The sequence below is a fragment of the Hevea brasiliensis genome, chromosome 12, assembly GCF_030052815.1.
Source record: "Hevea brasiliensis isolate MT/VB/25A 57/8 chromosome 12, ASM3005281v1, whole genome shotgun sequence".
Classification (NCBI taxonomy): Eukaryota; Viridiplantae; Streptophyta; class Magnoliopsida; order Malpighiales; family Euphorbiaceae; genus Hevea; species Hevea brasiliensis.
The window spans coordinates 33258509-33275848 of record NC_079504.1 but is presented as its reverse complement, the minus strand read 5'-3'; the positions used below and the strand labels follow the sequence as shown (position 1 = coordinate 33275848).

At 31.1% G+C, this 17340-nt stretch overlaps 1 protein-coding gene and 1 pseudogene across 1 annotated transcript; both read left to right on the top strand.

Moving 5' to 3' along the window:
• Positions 1–10386: 10386 nt before the first annotated feature.
• Positions 10387–16033, top strand: LOC131171254 (TMV resistance protein N-like; annotated as a pseudogene).
• LOC131171204 (disease resistance-like protein DSC1) lies at positions 15233–17144 on the top strand. The gene is made up of 3 exons (XM_058130673.1): positions 15233–15958; positions 16512–17030; positions 17118–17144. Exons 1-3 carry the CDS (start codon positions 15233–15235, stop codon positions 17142–17144), a joined length of 1272 nt encoding a protein of 423 aa, XP_057986656.1.
• Positions 17145–17340: the final 196 nt, after the last annotated feature.

Genomic DNA, 17340 nt, shown 5'->3' with positions numbered 1-17340 from the left:
CCCTAGGCAAATCCCACATCGACAAAATACAGGAGAGATGCTGGGTTTATAAGTTGATGGTTCGTAACTCATAGTGACGCGTTTTAAAACCGTGAGGGCTTCAGTCCAGAGCGGACAATATCACTAGTGGGCCGGGCCATTACATTTGTGGTATCAGAGCCGCTCTGCGTGCAACCTTGAACGATGGTGGGGCAAACCTCAGCGAGGACGCTGAGTCCCATAAGGGGGGTGGATTGTAACACCCTAGGCAAATCCCACATCGACAAAACACGGGAGAGATGCTGGGTTTATAAGTTGGTGGTTCATAACTCCTAGTGACGCGTTTTAAAACCGTGAGGGCTTCGGCCCAGAGCGGACAATATCACTAGTAGGTTGGGCCATTACATTTTTAAAACGCGTCACTAGGAGTTACGAACCACCAACTTATAAACCCAGCATCTCTCCCGTGTTTTGTCGATGTGGGATTTGCCTAGGGTGTTACAATCCACCCCCCTTATGGGACTCAGCGTCCTCGCTGAGGTTCGCCCCACCATCGTTCAAGGTTGCACGCGGAGCGGCTTTGATACCACAAATGTAATGGCTCGACCCACTAGTGATATTGTCCGCTCTGGGCTGAAACTCTCACGGTTTTAAAACGCGTCACTAGGGGTTACGAACCACCAACTTATAAACCCAGCATCTCTTCCGTGTTTTGTCGATGTGGGATTTACCTAGGGTGTTACAGTACCTATGTTTCTTGCTTGACTATTGTTGCTTGGGAATGCTCATTATGTCACTTCTATTTTTAGAGATGGCATCAGACCCTCTTTTGGTTTGTAGGTACTAGTTGGTACTCAGGTACCTGCCTAGGTACCTACCTAGGTACTTGCCACCTTGTAGGTATCTGTAGCTCTGTAGGTACTAGCTTCCCTGCTACAGTAACTTGACATTTGCATTTAAGTACCAGCATTTGGTGCAATTACTTCTGTCACTTTTGTACCTACTAGATGAATCTTGCTCTATTTTGTATTATGTGCTTTCCCTGTAGGTTGTGTTGATTGTTGTGTTGAAAATTAGCTAAATATTGAAAAGCTAATTTTCTATATGTTTGTATTGCAAAGGGGACTATGTCAAAATCTTTGCTGACTAGGTACCTTTATTGACCCATAGGTGTCTCATAGGTGTAGATACCTCTACAACTACCTGGAACCTGATACCTTTACAGGTACTTCTGCAGGTGCTTAGCCTTCATTTGCTCTTATTAAGGTTCCTATAAGTACCTGTAAGTGTTCAAATGACAATTGATGGATTTTTCTACTCACTTTTTCTTTCGATATGTAATTGAAACTGTAACACCCTCATAGTAGGTAGTTCCGTACAATTTACTATTTCGGCGACTGATATTTGTCTGAACAATAAGGGTGTTTAGAACAATAATTAAGTCACCTAGAAAAGCCATAAATAAAAATAAATAGCAATAACATGAAGGTAAAAAGAAAATAAAGAAAACAAAGTATAATAGGTTAAATGAGCTGAGGCCACAGCGATGGGTGACCAAACCGGGAAGTGACTACGAGCTCAGTCGCTACCCTGATTTCGTGTGGGACCCTATGGCACCTCAGGCTTAAGAAAAATTGCGAAGCTAATAGTAGTGTGAAAATCACAGAAAAGAATTGAGAACCAGTTTGAAAAATTGAATCACAGTTTGAAAAATTGAATCAGAGTTCAGGAAGTAACCTAGTGCTATTGAAAAAACGGATCAGACCGATAAGGGGCAAAATGGTTAATTCACTCTTAGAGGTAACTCTTAGCCTAAATGTCCATCAAAATATAGGAAATTATAATTATAAAAAAATAATTAAAAACATAAGAGGTATATGGAAGGAAAGGAAAAAAGAAAAGAAGAAGGAAAAAAGAAAAGAAGAAAAAAAAAAACAAAATGGAATTTAATTAGAATTATTACATATGCATGATGCAATTAAAAATGTCTTAGCCAATCACCATTAAACAAGCATTCATAACACAATTAAAAAGGGATAAAATTAAACCAAAAAGCCATTTCATCTTCTTCCTCATGAGCTTGGCCAAACCATCTTCAAAGTCTCTCCACCATTGATGAAGTTTGTAAGCTTCATTTTCTCCCTTATCTCACCTCAAAACTCCTAGTTGTCTTCACTAAAATTTCACCCTACACCTTGAGCAAGCTTTAGGTAGCAGAAAATTGAAGAGAGATTGAAGTTTTAACAAGTCAAGGGTTAGCCAATTCAAGGTTAGTACATGTTATTTACTTAATCTTATTTATTTCATGAAATTTAGTTTGAATATGAACAAATAATTAAGAAATTAAGATAAATCATGTGTGAAATTGAGAATGGAATTTTGGCCAGCTTTATGGGAGTGGTAGTTAATGGTTTTGATGGATTTAAAATGACTTAGAAATGGTGTTGATGTGTAGACATAAATTTGAAATGGATTAGTAAGCCTAATTGATATGTGTTATGTGAACCTTGAATTGGAGCTAGGGTTTTGAATAAAAAATTGGGGATTTGTTCAATTGTTGTGGAATTGATGATGTTAAGGTCAATTATTGACCTTTTGGCATGGTTGGACCCTAAAATGGTGTTGATTATGGAATTGGATTGTGAATTTAATAGGCTGCCATTGTGCTGAAATTTCTGGACCTTGAGTCCAGTGGGTTTGGCCAACTATAAGTTGACTTGTGTTACTCCAATTGGTTTGACGCCAATTGGAGATGAAACTAGGGTCATAATGCAACATTTTTCATGTAGAAATCTTGCCCAAAAACTGATCCCAAGTTGACCTTAAATTAGCTTGAATCCAAATCTGGTACCCTATTACTGGGCAAAATTGACTAAATGAACAGTATATGTTCAAATGGTCATAACTTTGTGTAGAGAGGTCCAAATGACCTGATTCTTGTGGCCATGGAAAGCTTAGACATAGTAAAACAACTTTCGTGAAGAACATAAACCTAAATTCTGACCATAACACATTCAAATTGTTAACCAAAGTTGACTCACCAAAACTGCCAGAATCAAAAATTGGCCTAGAATTCTGGAATTGACCAATCCGGCCAGTTATGGTTAAAGTGCTATAACTTGAGTTACAAAACTCCAAATTGAGTGATTCAAAAGGAGAATTAAATTAGACACATTAAGGAACAACTTTGATGAAGAAATTTTAGCCAAATTTCCATTGTAGATTGGTCTAATGGAACAGTAAACTTTGGAGACAAAAACTGAAATTTTGGAATTTCTCTTAGGAAGCTTTGAATTGCAATTGGCAACCAATGCCAACAAATTTGTGACCTAAAATGTGGTATGACCATGTGTTTAGAAATAATATACCTATTAATTATGAAAAAGTCAACATTTTGCATGAATAGTAGCCACCATAGCCATAAATACAAAGAACCCAACCTTAGGAGATTTTATAAGTAAAATTAAATATGCAAAATTTAATTTTTAGATTAATTATTAGAAATAGTTTGGATGGGTATTGAAACACTTTAAAATTATGTGTTTTAGTTGGAAAGGAGCCATCCAAGGAAGGAGGGAAATTTGGAATAGGTCAAGACAACCAAAGAGGTTTGTGCACAACTAATTCTTAATTAATAAGTGTTTTACATATTTCAATTGATTAAATGATTCTATTGTTTTCATGGATTATGTTTATCAAAATTTGATTTTATCTCAACAATTATCGAATATTGTTATGGTGTGAATGGAATTGGTTTTGGGAAATTGTGATTGAAATGGGGTTTGCATGAAAAATGAAAAATATTGCTTACTAAGATTGGCATGGAAACGATTTGTATTGTGATTATATGCTCACAAAAAGGGCAATAGATTTTCTGATGTTATTTTATATCTCACTACTAATGCTCGACATGGTTATTACTCATCCCTTATTCGTTGAGGAGACAATGGTGTTAGCTTTGTTTTGAATACCATGGTACGTGCAAATAGATGATTTGATCTTCCTCATCTAAGAGGTTAGATCTAAGTTGAAGATGGCCCCTCTCGAAATTTAATTTATTATGGTGTAATGGATGGAATGTGCATGATTCGATCTCCCCTACCATAGGGAGTGAGAATAACTTCAAAAATGGCCCTTACGGATTAGTCTTGCATTAAGTCAGTGAGAATAAGAATGGATTTGAAAGTGAGCAACCTTGCTTCTAAAATGATATCTTTGGTTTATATTTTTATACTTTCCTTTTTCATGAAATTGAATGCTTATTTTCATAATTTGATGTGAATATTTCAAATGTGCATTTATGATTTGATAAATCTTAATTATTGATCAATATCATTCAAATAAATGATTTGCACTATTGAAAACATTGACTTTGATTTTATGTATCATGAAGAAATTGAATATTTCTAATCTCTTTGTTATGATTTTGTCAAAGTATAGTGTATTAAATTTTAAATTATTAGTTGTGCACCACTGAGTTCACCGCTTAGCGATAGCTTTGTATCTGTCGCAGGTAAAAGGAAGGATAGAGCAGCTGAGAGAGATCACTTGAAGCTGTGTCTTGAAGACGTGTTGAGATTAATTTTGGGTATATTGTAAGCATACCTCTAGACATTAGATTTTGATGTAATTATGTAACTATTTGTATGTAAATACGTTCGAGCAGTTGTACAAAAACTCTTGTAATATTATTTTGGAATGTACTCAAATGCAATTATTGTAATATTAATATGAGATTTTATTTACTTGTATATATTTTTGTAAAATTAATTTTATCACCCTAATGAATGTAATATTTAAATTCCTTCTGAAACTTGTAGATAATGAATCATTTTCTTATGATGAGTTTTAGTGGGAATGGAATGAAACAAATTGAGTTGATTGCTTGAAATGAATTGTGAAATTATCGAGATTGGACTGGAATATTTTTGTATAAAATTCCTCTTTCAGGTAAATTGAAGAACTGTTTTTACCTAGTTTTAGCAGCAACCAAGCAGATTTTCTGCAAAATTTTAAAAATACATAATTATTCCAAAATAAGTTTTATGACATATACTTGAATTGAGACCACTTAAGATAAATTTTTATCACCACGCTAAATTTTAAAAATGCATTTGTTTTGTCAAAATCCCTTGTAGTATATTTACTAGATTATCGGTAAGTAAAATTCGGTAATTTATTAGGTATACTATGGGATCATATCATACCTTACAGAGGGGTAGGGTGTGATAGAAACTCTATGCCACTGCTAGATTTCATATCAAACTTTATCATTTTTGACAAAAAAGTGGAAAAAGAAGTTAGGTTGTGCTTAAATTCATAGATTTAGATTTAAATTTTGGATTTCAAATATTGGATCTGAAATTTAAAATTTGAAATTTATAAATTTGAAAATATATTGTTTGGATGAAATACTGAATTTCAATTTTTAAATTTAAAATGGGAGTATTCAATAAAAAAAAAAAAACCCTCTTATTAAGGTGAATTAGAATTTCAAATAACATAACATGGTTGATGTTGTTCTTTCAAACTTTAACCTTTTGAGTCCTTATATTTATTTGTCCAATATTCACTTTTGTCAATGCCTGATGGGTTTTTTTCTACTCGTTTTCCCTTTGATATGCAATTCAAACTCAGTGCCACTATTAGATTTCAAATAAAAATTTATCATTTTTCAACAAAGGTGGAAAAAGAAGCTAGCTTATTTTATTCTATATTATTCTTAAGAATTCAACAAAGGGAATAGTAGTACTGATATTCATTTATCCAATCAAACCACATTTAGGTTACATTTGATAAAGCGTAATGTAATCTAATATAATCAATTATATAATAAAATTATAGTTGTAATATAATGTAATGTAATTTTCATTACATTCCTATGTTTGGTTGTAAAATAAAAATATAAATAGTGTAATGTAATGATAATTTTAATTTTAATATTTAATTTCTTTATAATATTAATAATAAGTGTTAGTGGTTGTAGTTATTGGTAGTCAAGTGGAAATATTAATTAAGTGATCGTGGTGGCGGCGATAGTAATGGTTAGGTGGTGATAGTGGCAAAATGAGATAGTGGTAGTGGGGTAACGACTAGATGGTGGCAGATGTGACAGTAGCTAAGTAGTGATAGTTGTGGTTAAGTAGTGGTGGTGGTGATAGCGACAATGGTAACAAGGTGATGGTGGTAGTGGTGGTGACGGTAACAAGGCGGGATAGCGGTTGTCGTAGTAGTGGTAGCTAAGTAGTGGTGGTGGCAGTATTAACAATAAATGAAAAAAAAATCAAAATAAGTAATTATAATTACATTTATTTTTGTATGCAATGACTATTGCGTTACTTTAAGTATAATTGATTACAATATATAATTATTATTTCATTACATAAAATTTTATAGTTTTAAAATTTAAAATTTAAATTTTTTTAGCAATTTTTGATTTCAAATAATGAATCATATGAATAAATAAATAATATAACCTTAGTTAAAGATAAAATAACAAAAGATAGATAATAAAATTCTTGTATCTTGTTAGTATATATACATATATAAAAGTTCAAATATTTTCTCTAAATGATAATTATATCTATACGTTTTAATTTTGAATCATATATCTCAGCCTTTAATATAAATACAACAAGTAAGTTTTTATTGATTTTAATAAATATTTAAATATTCAAATTTTGGCGTCTAAAAGAAGAAAAAAAAAAAGAAGGCCACTGTTTTATGTTAGACATATTTGGAGATTAAATCTCTCGACTTTTACCCTTTTTTTTTTTTGTAATTTTATAAATTTCTTCTTCTTTAAATATCTAGAATAAAGTAAAGCATGACTAGAATGCAAAAGCAGAATCTAGCCAACAAGCTAAAAAAAACGGGGCGCTGAATGCTGACGACCGGTAATGGCCTATTAAGGGCCTGTTTGGATTAACTGTTGAATATGACTGCTATTGTTAGGCGATAGCGAATTCTTGTTAGGCGATAGTGATAATCGATAGCTGATGATAGCTATTTTATATTAAGTGTTTGGTAAAATTATATTTAGCTGTTGCTGTTAATATGTGAAAGACTAATAAGGGTATATATCATATAATTTATTTTTTTAAATAAATATAAAATTATAAATTTATTACATTATATTATTTATTTTATTATTAAATTAATATATTATATTATTTAAATAAATATATAATTATTAATTTTTTATATTATATCATTTATTTTATTATTGAAATAAGAAAATAATTACTTTTTAAGATAATTAAATAATTTTAAAAATATAGATAAAGTAATAAAATAATTATTATTGTTAATAGAAAAATTTATAATTAATTTTAAGTTTTTGGATATAAATAAATATTTTATATTTTATATTATTAATAAAAAATTATTTTAATAAAATTGAAATATGTTAATTAAAATATTAACATTACAAATAAAAAAAAATATTAATAATATTAATTTTCAAGTTAAATAAAAAAGGATAATATGGTCAAAATAAAAAATAAAACCAGATCAGCTATCAGCTGATAAGAAACAACTCTAAAAAATAGAGCTGATACAAACTGCAGCCGATGGGTATCATATCAGTTGCCCATCAGCTATCAGCTCTATTTTTTTAAACTTACCAAACACCACAATTTACCTGTTTGGGTGTCTATCAGCTATCAGCTACACCCAACAGGTAAATCAAACACCCCCTAAGTAAAGCAAACCCATTAAGTAGGCTAAAACAATTGTTTTTTTCTTGCAATATTCTGCATTCTTTTACTGTATATCTCTGTTGTCTTTTTATGCCCTTTAATAATATAGTTAAGATGAAATTTAAACATGAATTAATATATGATTTGCTATTTTAAGTTTAGTTTTATTTATAAATTAAGTTTTATTTCATTTTGATAGGTGAGTGCAGCATACACAAGGTTCTTCTGGAAGATTTTTTGTTCTTTTTAATGTTGTTAAATGTTTCTTCCAATTTTTAAGATTGTTTTTGAAATTCTTTATTATTTGAGATTTTTCTTGATTAAATCGATCTGCTATGGACTAATGACATAATATAAATGTAATGCTTAAATAATTAATTTAAAATAATATTTATTGTGAATATAGTTTCTGATTACTTTCCATGTTAATTTGTGATATACAATTAGTTTTTATAAAGTAAAAAAAAAATTATAAATAATATATCTTCTATCAATATTTGATATATTTGATAGTAATTTTCTTTCAAAACTTGTAAAATATTACAAAAGTACCTCATATTAATGTTTGTCAAATGTACATGGCCTTGTCCAATATTCACATTTGTCAATAACTGATGGGTTTTTTCTACTCTTTTTTTCTTTTGATATGCAATTCAAACTTAGAGCCGCTATTAGATTTCAAATCAAAATTTATCATTTTTCAAACGAAGGTGGAAAAAATTATTTTATATTATTTTTAAGGATTCAATTTTAAAGATTAAAATTTCATTCGCAAGGGTAGAGATGGCAAATCGAGTGAGTTTCAGTTAGGACCATTCGGATTCCAGTCAATTTGAACTTCATTATTCACTTTCTCAGAATTTTGTAGTCTTGATCCAATTTTCACTTAGCATTTTCCCTGTACTTAGTCTTGAACCAGTCTTCACGTACTTCCTTAGCATTTTTCCTACACACAGTCTTGATCTAATTTTCACTTTTGTCAAGTGTTCAGACCATACCTATCTGAGTTTTTTTCTACTCACTCTTTCTTTAACTCCAAGTCACTGTCAAATTTCATATCAAACTTTATCATTTTTGAAAAAAAGGTGGCAAAAGAAATTAGCTTGTGTTTGGATTCATAGATTTAGATTTAAATTTTAGATTTTAGATATTGGATCTAAAATTTAGAATTTGAAATTTATAAATTTGAAAATGTCTTGTTTGGATAATAAAAAGAATTGTTTCCCACCTAGAGGTGACTTTTTGAAGTTTTATATATAAATTGTTCTGGGTGGATGATTTATAATCTGTACTATAATCTTTTAATAAAATTAAATTAGTAGTATGTCCTAATCTAAACTGAGAGCTTCTTCTCACTTAAACTATATATATATATATATATATTATTGGAATAAAAATATGTAATATTAAATTAAAATTTTGAGATTATGCTATAGAGATAACAGTTGCTAAGGTTAAGGCTGCCATTTTTTTTTTTGGCAGCAGCGAAAAAGGGCTTTACTTTTGATATCAGATGAATGTAAAGGTATCAGATGTTCTTATTGGAAAAAAATGAGTCATAAAGACAGGGTCATAGTGTAAGGTATATATTGAAAGTATACTATATATGGACGATTATGATCATCATTTAATAATAATAATAATAATAATAATAATAATAATAATAATTATTATTATTATTATTATTATTATTATTATTAAGAGATAAACTTAACATATTTTAGTTAAATTATTTATAATTTTATAAAATTTAATATTTTGAAATACTATAATTTTAAAAATTTTTCATAATTAATGAACTCTTTAATTATTAATTAATTAAATGATAATTCGATATGACTAATTAAATATTGAAAAACAGTTACTTGTCAAAAAAAAAATCACTGTGCATGATATATAAACTAAATATTAATTTGATCTTTCAAATTGATAGTAAAATTTAATCAAGTACAAAATATAAAAATTGAATTAGTTATATTTTAAAATTGATAAATTGAGTTAATTTGTCTTCATTTTTAACTGTGTACTGCATGACTTGTTCAGGGACTAAATAAAAATTTTTACATTTTATAATTGGCTACTCAAAATTTATAAAACGTTATTTCTTTATAAACTTTATCTTTCTACTCTGTCTTTATAATTTACCTCCTAAAAAAACTATAACAATAATAGAAAAAATTAATTGAAAGTAAAATAAAAAAATTTATTTCATTCTTTTACTCTTTCAATCTCATCTTAAAATCGAAAATCGAAATTAAATATTCAACAATTATAACATCAATTTTTTTTTTCACAATATTATCTTAGAAAAACTATTTTTCAAAAAAATTAAAAAATGTAAAAACTTAGTTATTACTTCTATAAAACATTAAGGATCAAAAGAAAATTTAACATTTAAAGCAAGTAACCTTTCTCTCTCCTTTGTATACAGCTAAAAATTAGAGTAAATTGACCCAATAGCAACATATAATTAGCCCAATTTTTATGCTGTATGCTTAATTAACTTTGCTTTCAATTTCAAAGGTAAAATTAAAAGACTTTGAATTTTTCACAACGGGAGAAGAAAGCTTTTCCAATTTGTCACAACAAAATATAATTTTAATTAGGTTTTAGGAGAGTGCACTGTACAATGGAAAATAACTTCTATAAATACCAAGCTATGCTTATAGAAGAAAGACGTAACAAATGACCCATCAAGCTTCCCATTTAAACTATTAAAAGGCTTTTCATGGCTCTTAAGGCCATGAAAGAAAACTCTTCTTCTTCTTCTTCTTCTTCTTCTCAACAATGGAAATATGATGTTTTTCTTAGCTTTAGGGGTGAAGATACCCGTAAGAATTTTATCAGTCATTTGTGCAAAGAGTTTCGTCAAAAAGGAATCATAATATTCAAGGATGATCGAGAACTTGAGAAAGGGGAAACTATTTCTCAAGAACTCCTCAAATCAATTGAAAGCTCCAAAATTTCTCTTGTCATCTTTTCAAAAAATTACGCTTCTTCAACATAGTGTTTGGATGAACTCGTAAAAATTTTAGAATACAAGAACTCTGGCAACCAAATAGTTTTGCCCATTTTCTATGATGTGAATCCATCAGAAGTTCGAAAACGGAATGGGAGTTTTGAAAATGACTCTGAACATTATCAGCAGAACAACGAGAGGGTGCAACGGTGGAGACTTGCTATGACTCAAGTGGCCAATCTTTCTAGATGGAATTTACAAGACAGATCAGAATATATCCCATTTCTTTTAGTTATTTTAATTTAATTAGCATTTTCCTATATGTCCCTCACTAAACTCATGCTTTTCAGTTTTTCCCAATTTAACCAGAAAATTTATGATACTAGGTCCTGAGATGGATATATCTAGAGGCCAGGGGGCATTGGCTGCTGAAATTTTAAAATTTTTTAGGGTATAGTAGTAGTTTTTTAAAAAATTAATTTTTTTATTACTCTTATCAAATTTTAATGGGGCACTGAATCACTCAATTATTTTGAAAACTTTTATGGATTCATTACTAATTTTATTTAAAAAAAATCAATTTCTTTTATTATTGTATTAAAATAATTATATGTAAACAGTGAAATACAAACCCTCTTGTAAAAAAAAAAAACAAAAAAATTCAAACCATCATCGCCTCTTAATCTTTTTTTTTTCTTTATTAATTCTACAACCATCAATTTCTATTCTTCGAAATTTAAATTATTTGACAACATCATCAAAGGAAAGTCTAGTATAAATCTCTCATCATTCTTTTAGTCAATTTAAAATGATTTTTTTTTCTCATAATCTAATTATTATTGTTGGAATATTTCCCTTATCAAAATTTCTTCATACTCATGTTATATATATATTTCATAATATTAGATTTTTAATCTATAGTTTGAATTGAATTTGTTTTTCATTATTGTTTTGAAAAAATTTAATTTAAAGTAAATTGAACAAGTTTTTAATTTTAAGTCAATATATTCATTGAATGTTTTTGTTTTATAGCATGAAATGTTTTTATAGCATGACATTGTAAACGCAATAGCAATATTTGTTTCTCTAAAGATAACTCTAAACTATTATTATGAAAGGTATAAATTTATTATCGATATTTTTTTATAGTCAATTATGGGAAATGATTGTCCACTAAAAATTAAATAATATTAATTCAAATTTAAGAGTAAATTAGACAAGTTAATTAAATATTAAAATGATATATTTCTAATATATAAGCATTTATACAAAAATTAATTTATAAAAGAATATATTTATTAAGGTAATATTAAATTAATATATTAATATTTAATTTAATATTTTTATATTAATATTAATTTATAAAAGATTATTAATTTTATAAAATAAATTACACTAAAAAAATTAGAAATTAGAGATGAAACAATTAGCTGCATATGAAAAAAAAAAGTCTGTAAATGATAATTTTTTTGAACGTTTTGTTAAAATCATCCCTTCAAATGGAGAGAATTTCTCACTTCCTTTTCCCTCTCCCACCAAATATTTTGAGATGAAAATATTATTAAGAGACAATTTTATTGTGTTTCTCAAAACTTTAATTAGTTACGTCTGAAATTATCTGTAACACCCTAGGCAAATCCCACATCGACAAAACACGGGAGAGATGCTGGGTATATAAGTTGATGGTTTGTAACCCTTATTGACGCGTTTTAAAACTGTGAGGGCTTCAGCCCAGAGCGGACAATATCACTAGTGGGCCGGGCCATTACATTTGTGGTATCAGAGCTGCTCCGCGTGCAACCTTGAACGATGGTGGGGCAAACCTCAGCGAGGACGCTGAGTCCCATAAGGGGGGTGGATTGTAACACCCTAGGCAAATCCCACATCGGCAAAAGACGGGAGAGATGCTGGGTTCATAAGTTGATAGTTCCTAACCCCTATTGACGCGTTTTAAAACCGTGAGGGCTTCAGCCCAGAGCGGACAATATCACTAGTGGGCCGGACCATTACATTTGTGGTATCAGAGCTGCTCCGCGTGCAACCTTGAACGATGGTGGGGCAAACCTCAGCGAGGACGCTGAGTCCCATAAGGGGGGTGGATTGTAACAACCTAGTCAAATCACAAATATATAAAACACAGGAGAGATGCTGGGTATATAAGTAGATGGATTGTAACACATATTGACGCATTTAAAAACAGTGAGGGCTTCACCCGTAACGGACAATATCACTAGTGGGCCGCCATTACATTTGTGGTATCGAGTCGCCCGCGTGCAACCTTGAACGATGGTGGGGCAAACCTCAGCGAGGACACTGAGTCCCATAAGGGGGGTGGATTGTAACACCCTAGGCAAATCCCACATCGGCAAAAGACGGGAGAGATGCTGGGTTCATAAGTTGATAGTTCCTAACCCCTATTGACGCGTTTTAAAACCGTGAGGGTTTCAGCCCAGAGCGGACAATATCACTAGTGGGCCGGACCATTACATTATCTCTAATTATTTTGTGTTTAGGAACATTTTATAAAAAGTCTCTAAAAAGCCTTAATATCATTTGAGGAAGAAGTGCCACCGGAAGAACTCATGACTAGAAATTTAAAATGTATTGGAAAGACTACGTTTCCTATTATTGAATATGAGTACAATGAAACGCTTATTATATGTTTCCTATGATTGATATCTCAATTTGCGTAGGAATTTATTATTTCTTTCTCTCTATAATATACTCTTTGCATATTATAGAATTTTTGTGTGCGCGATGTGAATAAAATTGAACACTTGATATTTTTAATGTTATTTCTATATTTAAAATATTGTGTTATTAATGATAATAGGAAATTCTTATATTGTAGGGAGGAGTCAGAGTTTATTCAGGATATCACTACAGATGTACTTAACAAATTGGGAAGATTTAGTCATAGCATAGCCAAGGATTTTGTTGGAATGGATTCACGATTAGAGAAAATGAGATTGTGTATCAATATAAAGGAGCTAAATAATGTCAAAACGGTAGGTATTTGTGGGATGGGTGGCATTGGAAAAACAACTATTGCTAGTGTCACCAACAAGGAAATGCAATGCCAATTTGAGGGTAGTGCTTTTCTTGCGAATGTTAGAGAAACTTCAAGAAAATATGGTTTGTTCACTTTACAAAGACGACTTTTATGTGCAACATTGATGGAAAGAGACATAGATGTGTACGATGGATACAATGGAGTTTATCACATAAAAAATGGGCTATCTCGGAAGAAGGTTTTGGTCATTCTTGATGATGTTGATGAGTTAGAGCAATTAGAATTATTAGTTGGAAAAAAAGATGAAAACTGGTTTGGAGTTGGAAGTAGAATCATAATAACGACTAGGGATGAACATTTGTTGATCCAACATGAAGTAGATCAAATATATAGGGTTGAGGAGTTAAATCATCATGAAGCCCTTCAACTCTTTTGCTTGAAAACCTTTAAGAAAGATTGTCCACCACAAGATTACATGGAGCTATCCAACAAAGCTGTAAACTATGCAGGTGGCCTCCCATTAGCGCTTAATGTTTTGGGTTCCTCCTTGTATGCTAGATCTTTGAAAGAATGGAACAGTGCATTGAAGAGGTTGAAAGAAATTCCCAATGAAAAAATTCTAAGTAAGCTTGAAATAAGTTTTGATGGATTGGAGGAAATACAAAAAAAAAAATATTTCTTGACATCGCATGCTTTTTCAAAGGAAAAATGAAACGTTATGTGATGAAAGTACTGGAAAGTGGTGGATTATACCCAGATATTGGTATAAGGGAGCTTATCGATAAATCTCTCATAACTATTTCAGACAACCGTGTGTGGATGCATGATTTGCTAGAAGAAATGGGTCAAGAAATTGTTCATCGAGAATGTCGAGAAGAGCCTGGACGACGTAGTAGACTATGGCTTTATAAGGATGTCTGTCACATCTTAATGAATGATACGGTTAGTATTACTCAATATTAAGAATTATATTTGATTTGATAAACTTCCATTATAAATGTTATAAGTCTTTCAGTTGTTTTCACCATTAATTGTTGCCTTTGATTTTTTAGGGAACAAATCTAATTGAAGGTGTAGTCCTGGATTATATGTTTGATCAAGGAGACAGAAACATGAGTTCTAAAGCCTTCTTGAAGATGAAAGCTCTCAGATTGCTCATACTTCGCAATTTAAGGCTCTGCAAAGACATTGAATATCTTTCCAATGAATTAAGGTACTTGGAATGGCGTGGGTATCCTTTCAAATCTTTGCCACAAACTTTTCAACCAGATCAACTTGTTGAGCCCCATTTGTCTTATAGCAGAATTGAACAACTATGGAAGGGAGTAAGAGTATGTATGATTAACTCCTTATATCTGTTTATTACTCTGGTTTTACGGTTTCTTTCTGATTTCCTTTCAATATCTTTTACAGCCTTTAAAGTTGTTGAAGATAATTGATCTTAGTTACTCCAAAAATTTAATCAAGACACCTGACTTTAGAGAGATCCCATACCTTGAAGAGTTGATACTTGAATGTTGTACAGGATTACTTGAAGTACACCATTCTATTGGACTTCTAGAAAGGCTTGTTTTACTGAACATGAGGAATTGCAAAAGCCTTACAGCTCTTCCAAGTAGCCTGTGTAATTTGAAGTCTCTTAAAGTTTTTATATTGAGTGGCTGCTCAAATCTTGAAGAAATTCCTGATAACATAGTGGATATGACATCTGTGGATGTGTTTGAAATAGCAGGAATCGGTTCAACATCATTGCCATTAGCTCAGCCATGGGATTGTCTTTGCCCTTGGTGGCCAATGCCTAAGAAACCTACACCTGCCATGTCCTTTGAGTTGCCTTCTTTAAGAGGCTTTTGTATTCTTAGGAGACTTAATCTAAGTCATTGCGGTCTTACGGATGCAATGATTCCTTATGATCTAAGTTGTTTCCCATTTTTAGAATATCTAGATCTAAGAGGAAATGATTTTGTAAGCATGCCTGAAAGCATTAGTCAACTCTCTAAACTCTTAGTTGTTCTTTTTAGCAATTGTAAGAGGATTCGATCATTTCCAAATAATCTTCCTTCGGGTCTCAAAGTTCTTAGTATGGAGGGTTGCTCTTGCTTGGAAACTTCACTAACTACAAGCATAAGTAGAAATTTTAAACTTGAAAACCTTCACTTCGTTGATTGCAAGAAGCTTCAGTCCTTGCGTGATCTTTCATCAACCATTTTACAACTTAGTGCGGAATGTCTAACTACACAGGAAAGTATTCCAAATCCATTTGAAGCAAGCACTTCAAGAACTTCATCGTTCACTCTTATAAAATGGGTAAGGTTGATTGAGATTCAAGGCCAAAATCTTAGGCCACTTGCAAGGCTAATGAGTTACCTGCATTTCTTGTTGGTGCATAACTCTCTCTCTCTGGTCATTCTCTCATTCTCTCTCTCTCTCTCTCTCTCTCTCCCTCTCTCACACACACACACACACACATCTTGGGGGGCCCTAGATTTTTCAAAAAAAAAAAAGTCACATTTTTCAGTGTGTGTGTGTATATATATATATATATATATATATATATATATATATATATATATATACACTATCTTACTTTTTTTCTTAAGATATTATATATTTTGGTGTCATATGATATTGTATCATTTATTTATTCCTTTTTTATGTTATCTTTGTGGCCTATAGCAAATTTCATTATGTGCATTCTGACTTCTTGCCAAAGAACTTTAGAATTTGTGCATTCCATGACCAACTCAACTACTAAATAACTATCCAATTACACATGCATCCACCAAAAAAGTTTTATTTTCCCTTAGAATATTGCTGCAAAGCTACACATGTTAATTGTTAAGTAATAAATTTGGCTCAGGGACTCTTTAGTGCAAACACCCTTGTATCATTGTGTTTAGCCTCAAGTGAAGTTCCTGTGTGGTTCAACAATCAAGGCTCGGGGTCTTCATTAGAAGTGCAGCTACCTCCTTATTGGTTGAATTACAGAAGGGCAGGATTCTGTTTATCTGGAGTTTTTAGATTCCATCATGATCAGCTGCCTTCAGTGGATACTTGTACTGTTGTGTGTGACTTGCATGCATACAATTTGCCGTCGGAACAAAGTTTGTATCTAGGTCGCTTTACGATGGAAATCGCTCAAGATTTATGCATCACTACTGATCAACTTTGGGTTAGCTTAATGCCTCTTAGCTCCATAACTTGTCTAGATCAGTTGGAAGGATGTAATCAACTTAAGGCGTCTTTTTTTTCTGACCATTTAGAGGTGAAGAATTGTGGACTTCGTCTAGTATATTATGAGGATGAAGATGTAGAAGAATTAATGTGGTGCGATAAGCCTTTTGACGATTTGGGTCTCCCAGGAATAACTATTGCAGAGGTACTTTTAAATGGCCTTTTTCTTTCTTGTTTTTTTAAAAGTAGCTAAAGTATGAATTCATCATTCTTTATACATTTTAATTTGTAGATATTTGCATTTATTCACCGTTGTTGACAAATATGGGTAATTATATTCTTTATAATTCTGTCCTTTGGTCATATTTCATTACATCGTATGTTTGGTTATTGAGATTTCATAGCAAATTTTGACAAGAGATAAAAATCGAAAAATTGAGTCAGTAAAATACACAATAATTATTTTTCTTTATGGTTATTCAATTAAAAAAATTATTGTGTGTACACATGACTCG

What these genes read in the sequence shown, in the direction of transcription:
- LOC131171204 (XM_058130673.1), top strand. Translation starts at nt 15,233, where the DNA reads ATGAGGAATTGCAAAAGCCTTACAGCTCTTCCAAGTAGCCTGTGTAAT. An exon ending in CGTTCACTCTTATAAAATGG is followed by an intron (nt 15,959 to 16,511) that starts GTAAGGTTGATT and finishes AATTTGGCTCAG; the next exon opens with GGACTCTTTAGTGCAAACAC. An exon ending in CAGGAATAACTATTGCAGAG is followed by an intron (nt 17,031 to 17,117) that starts GTACTTTTAAAT and finishes TTTAATTTGTAG; the next exon opens with ATATTTGCATTTATTCACCG.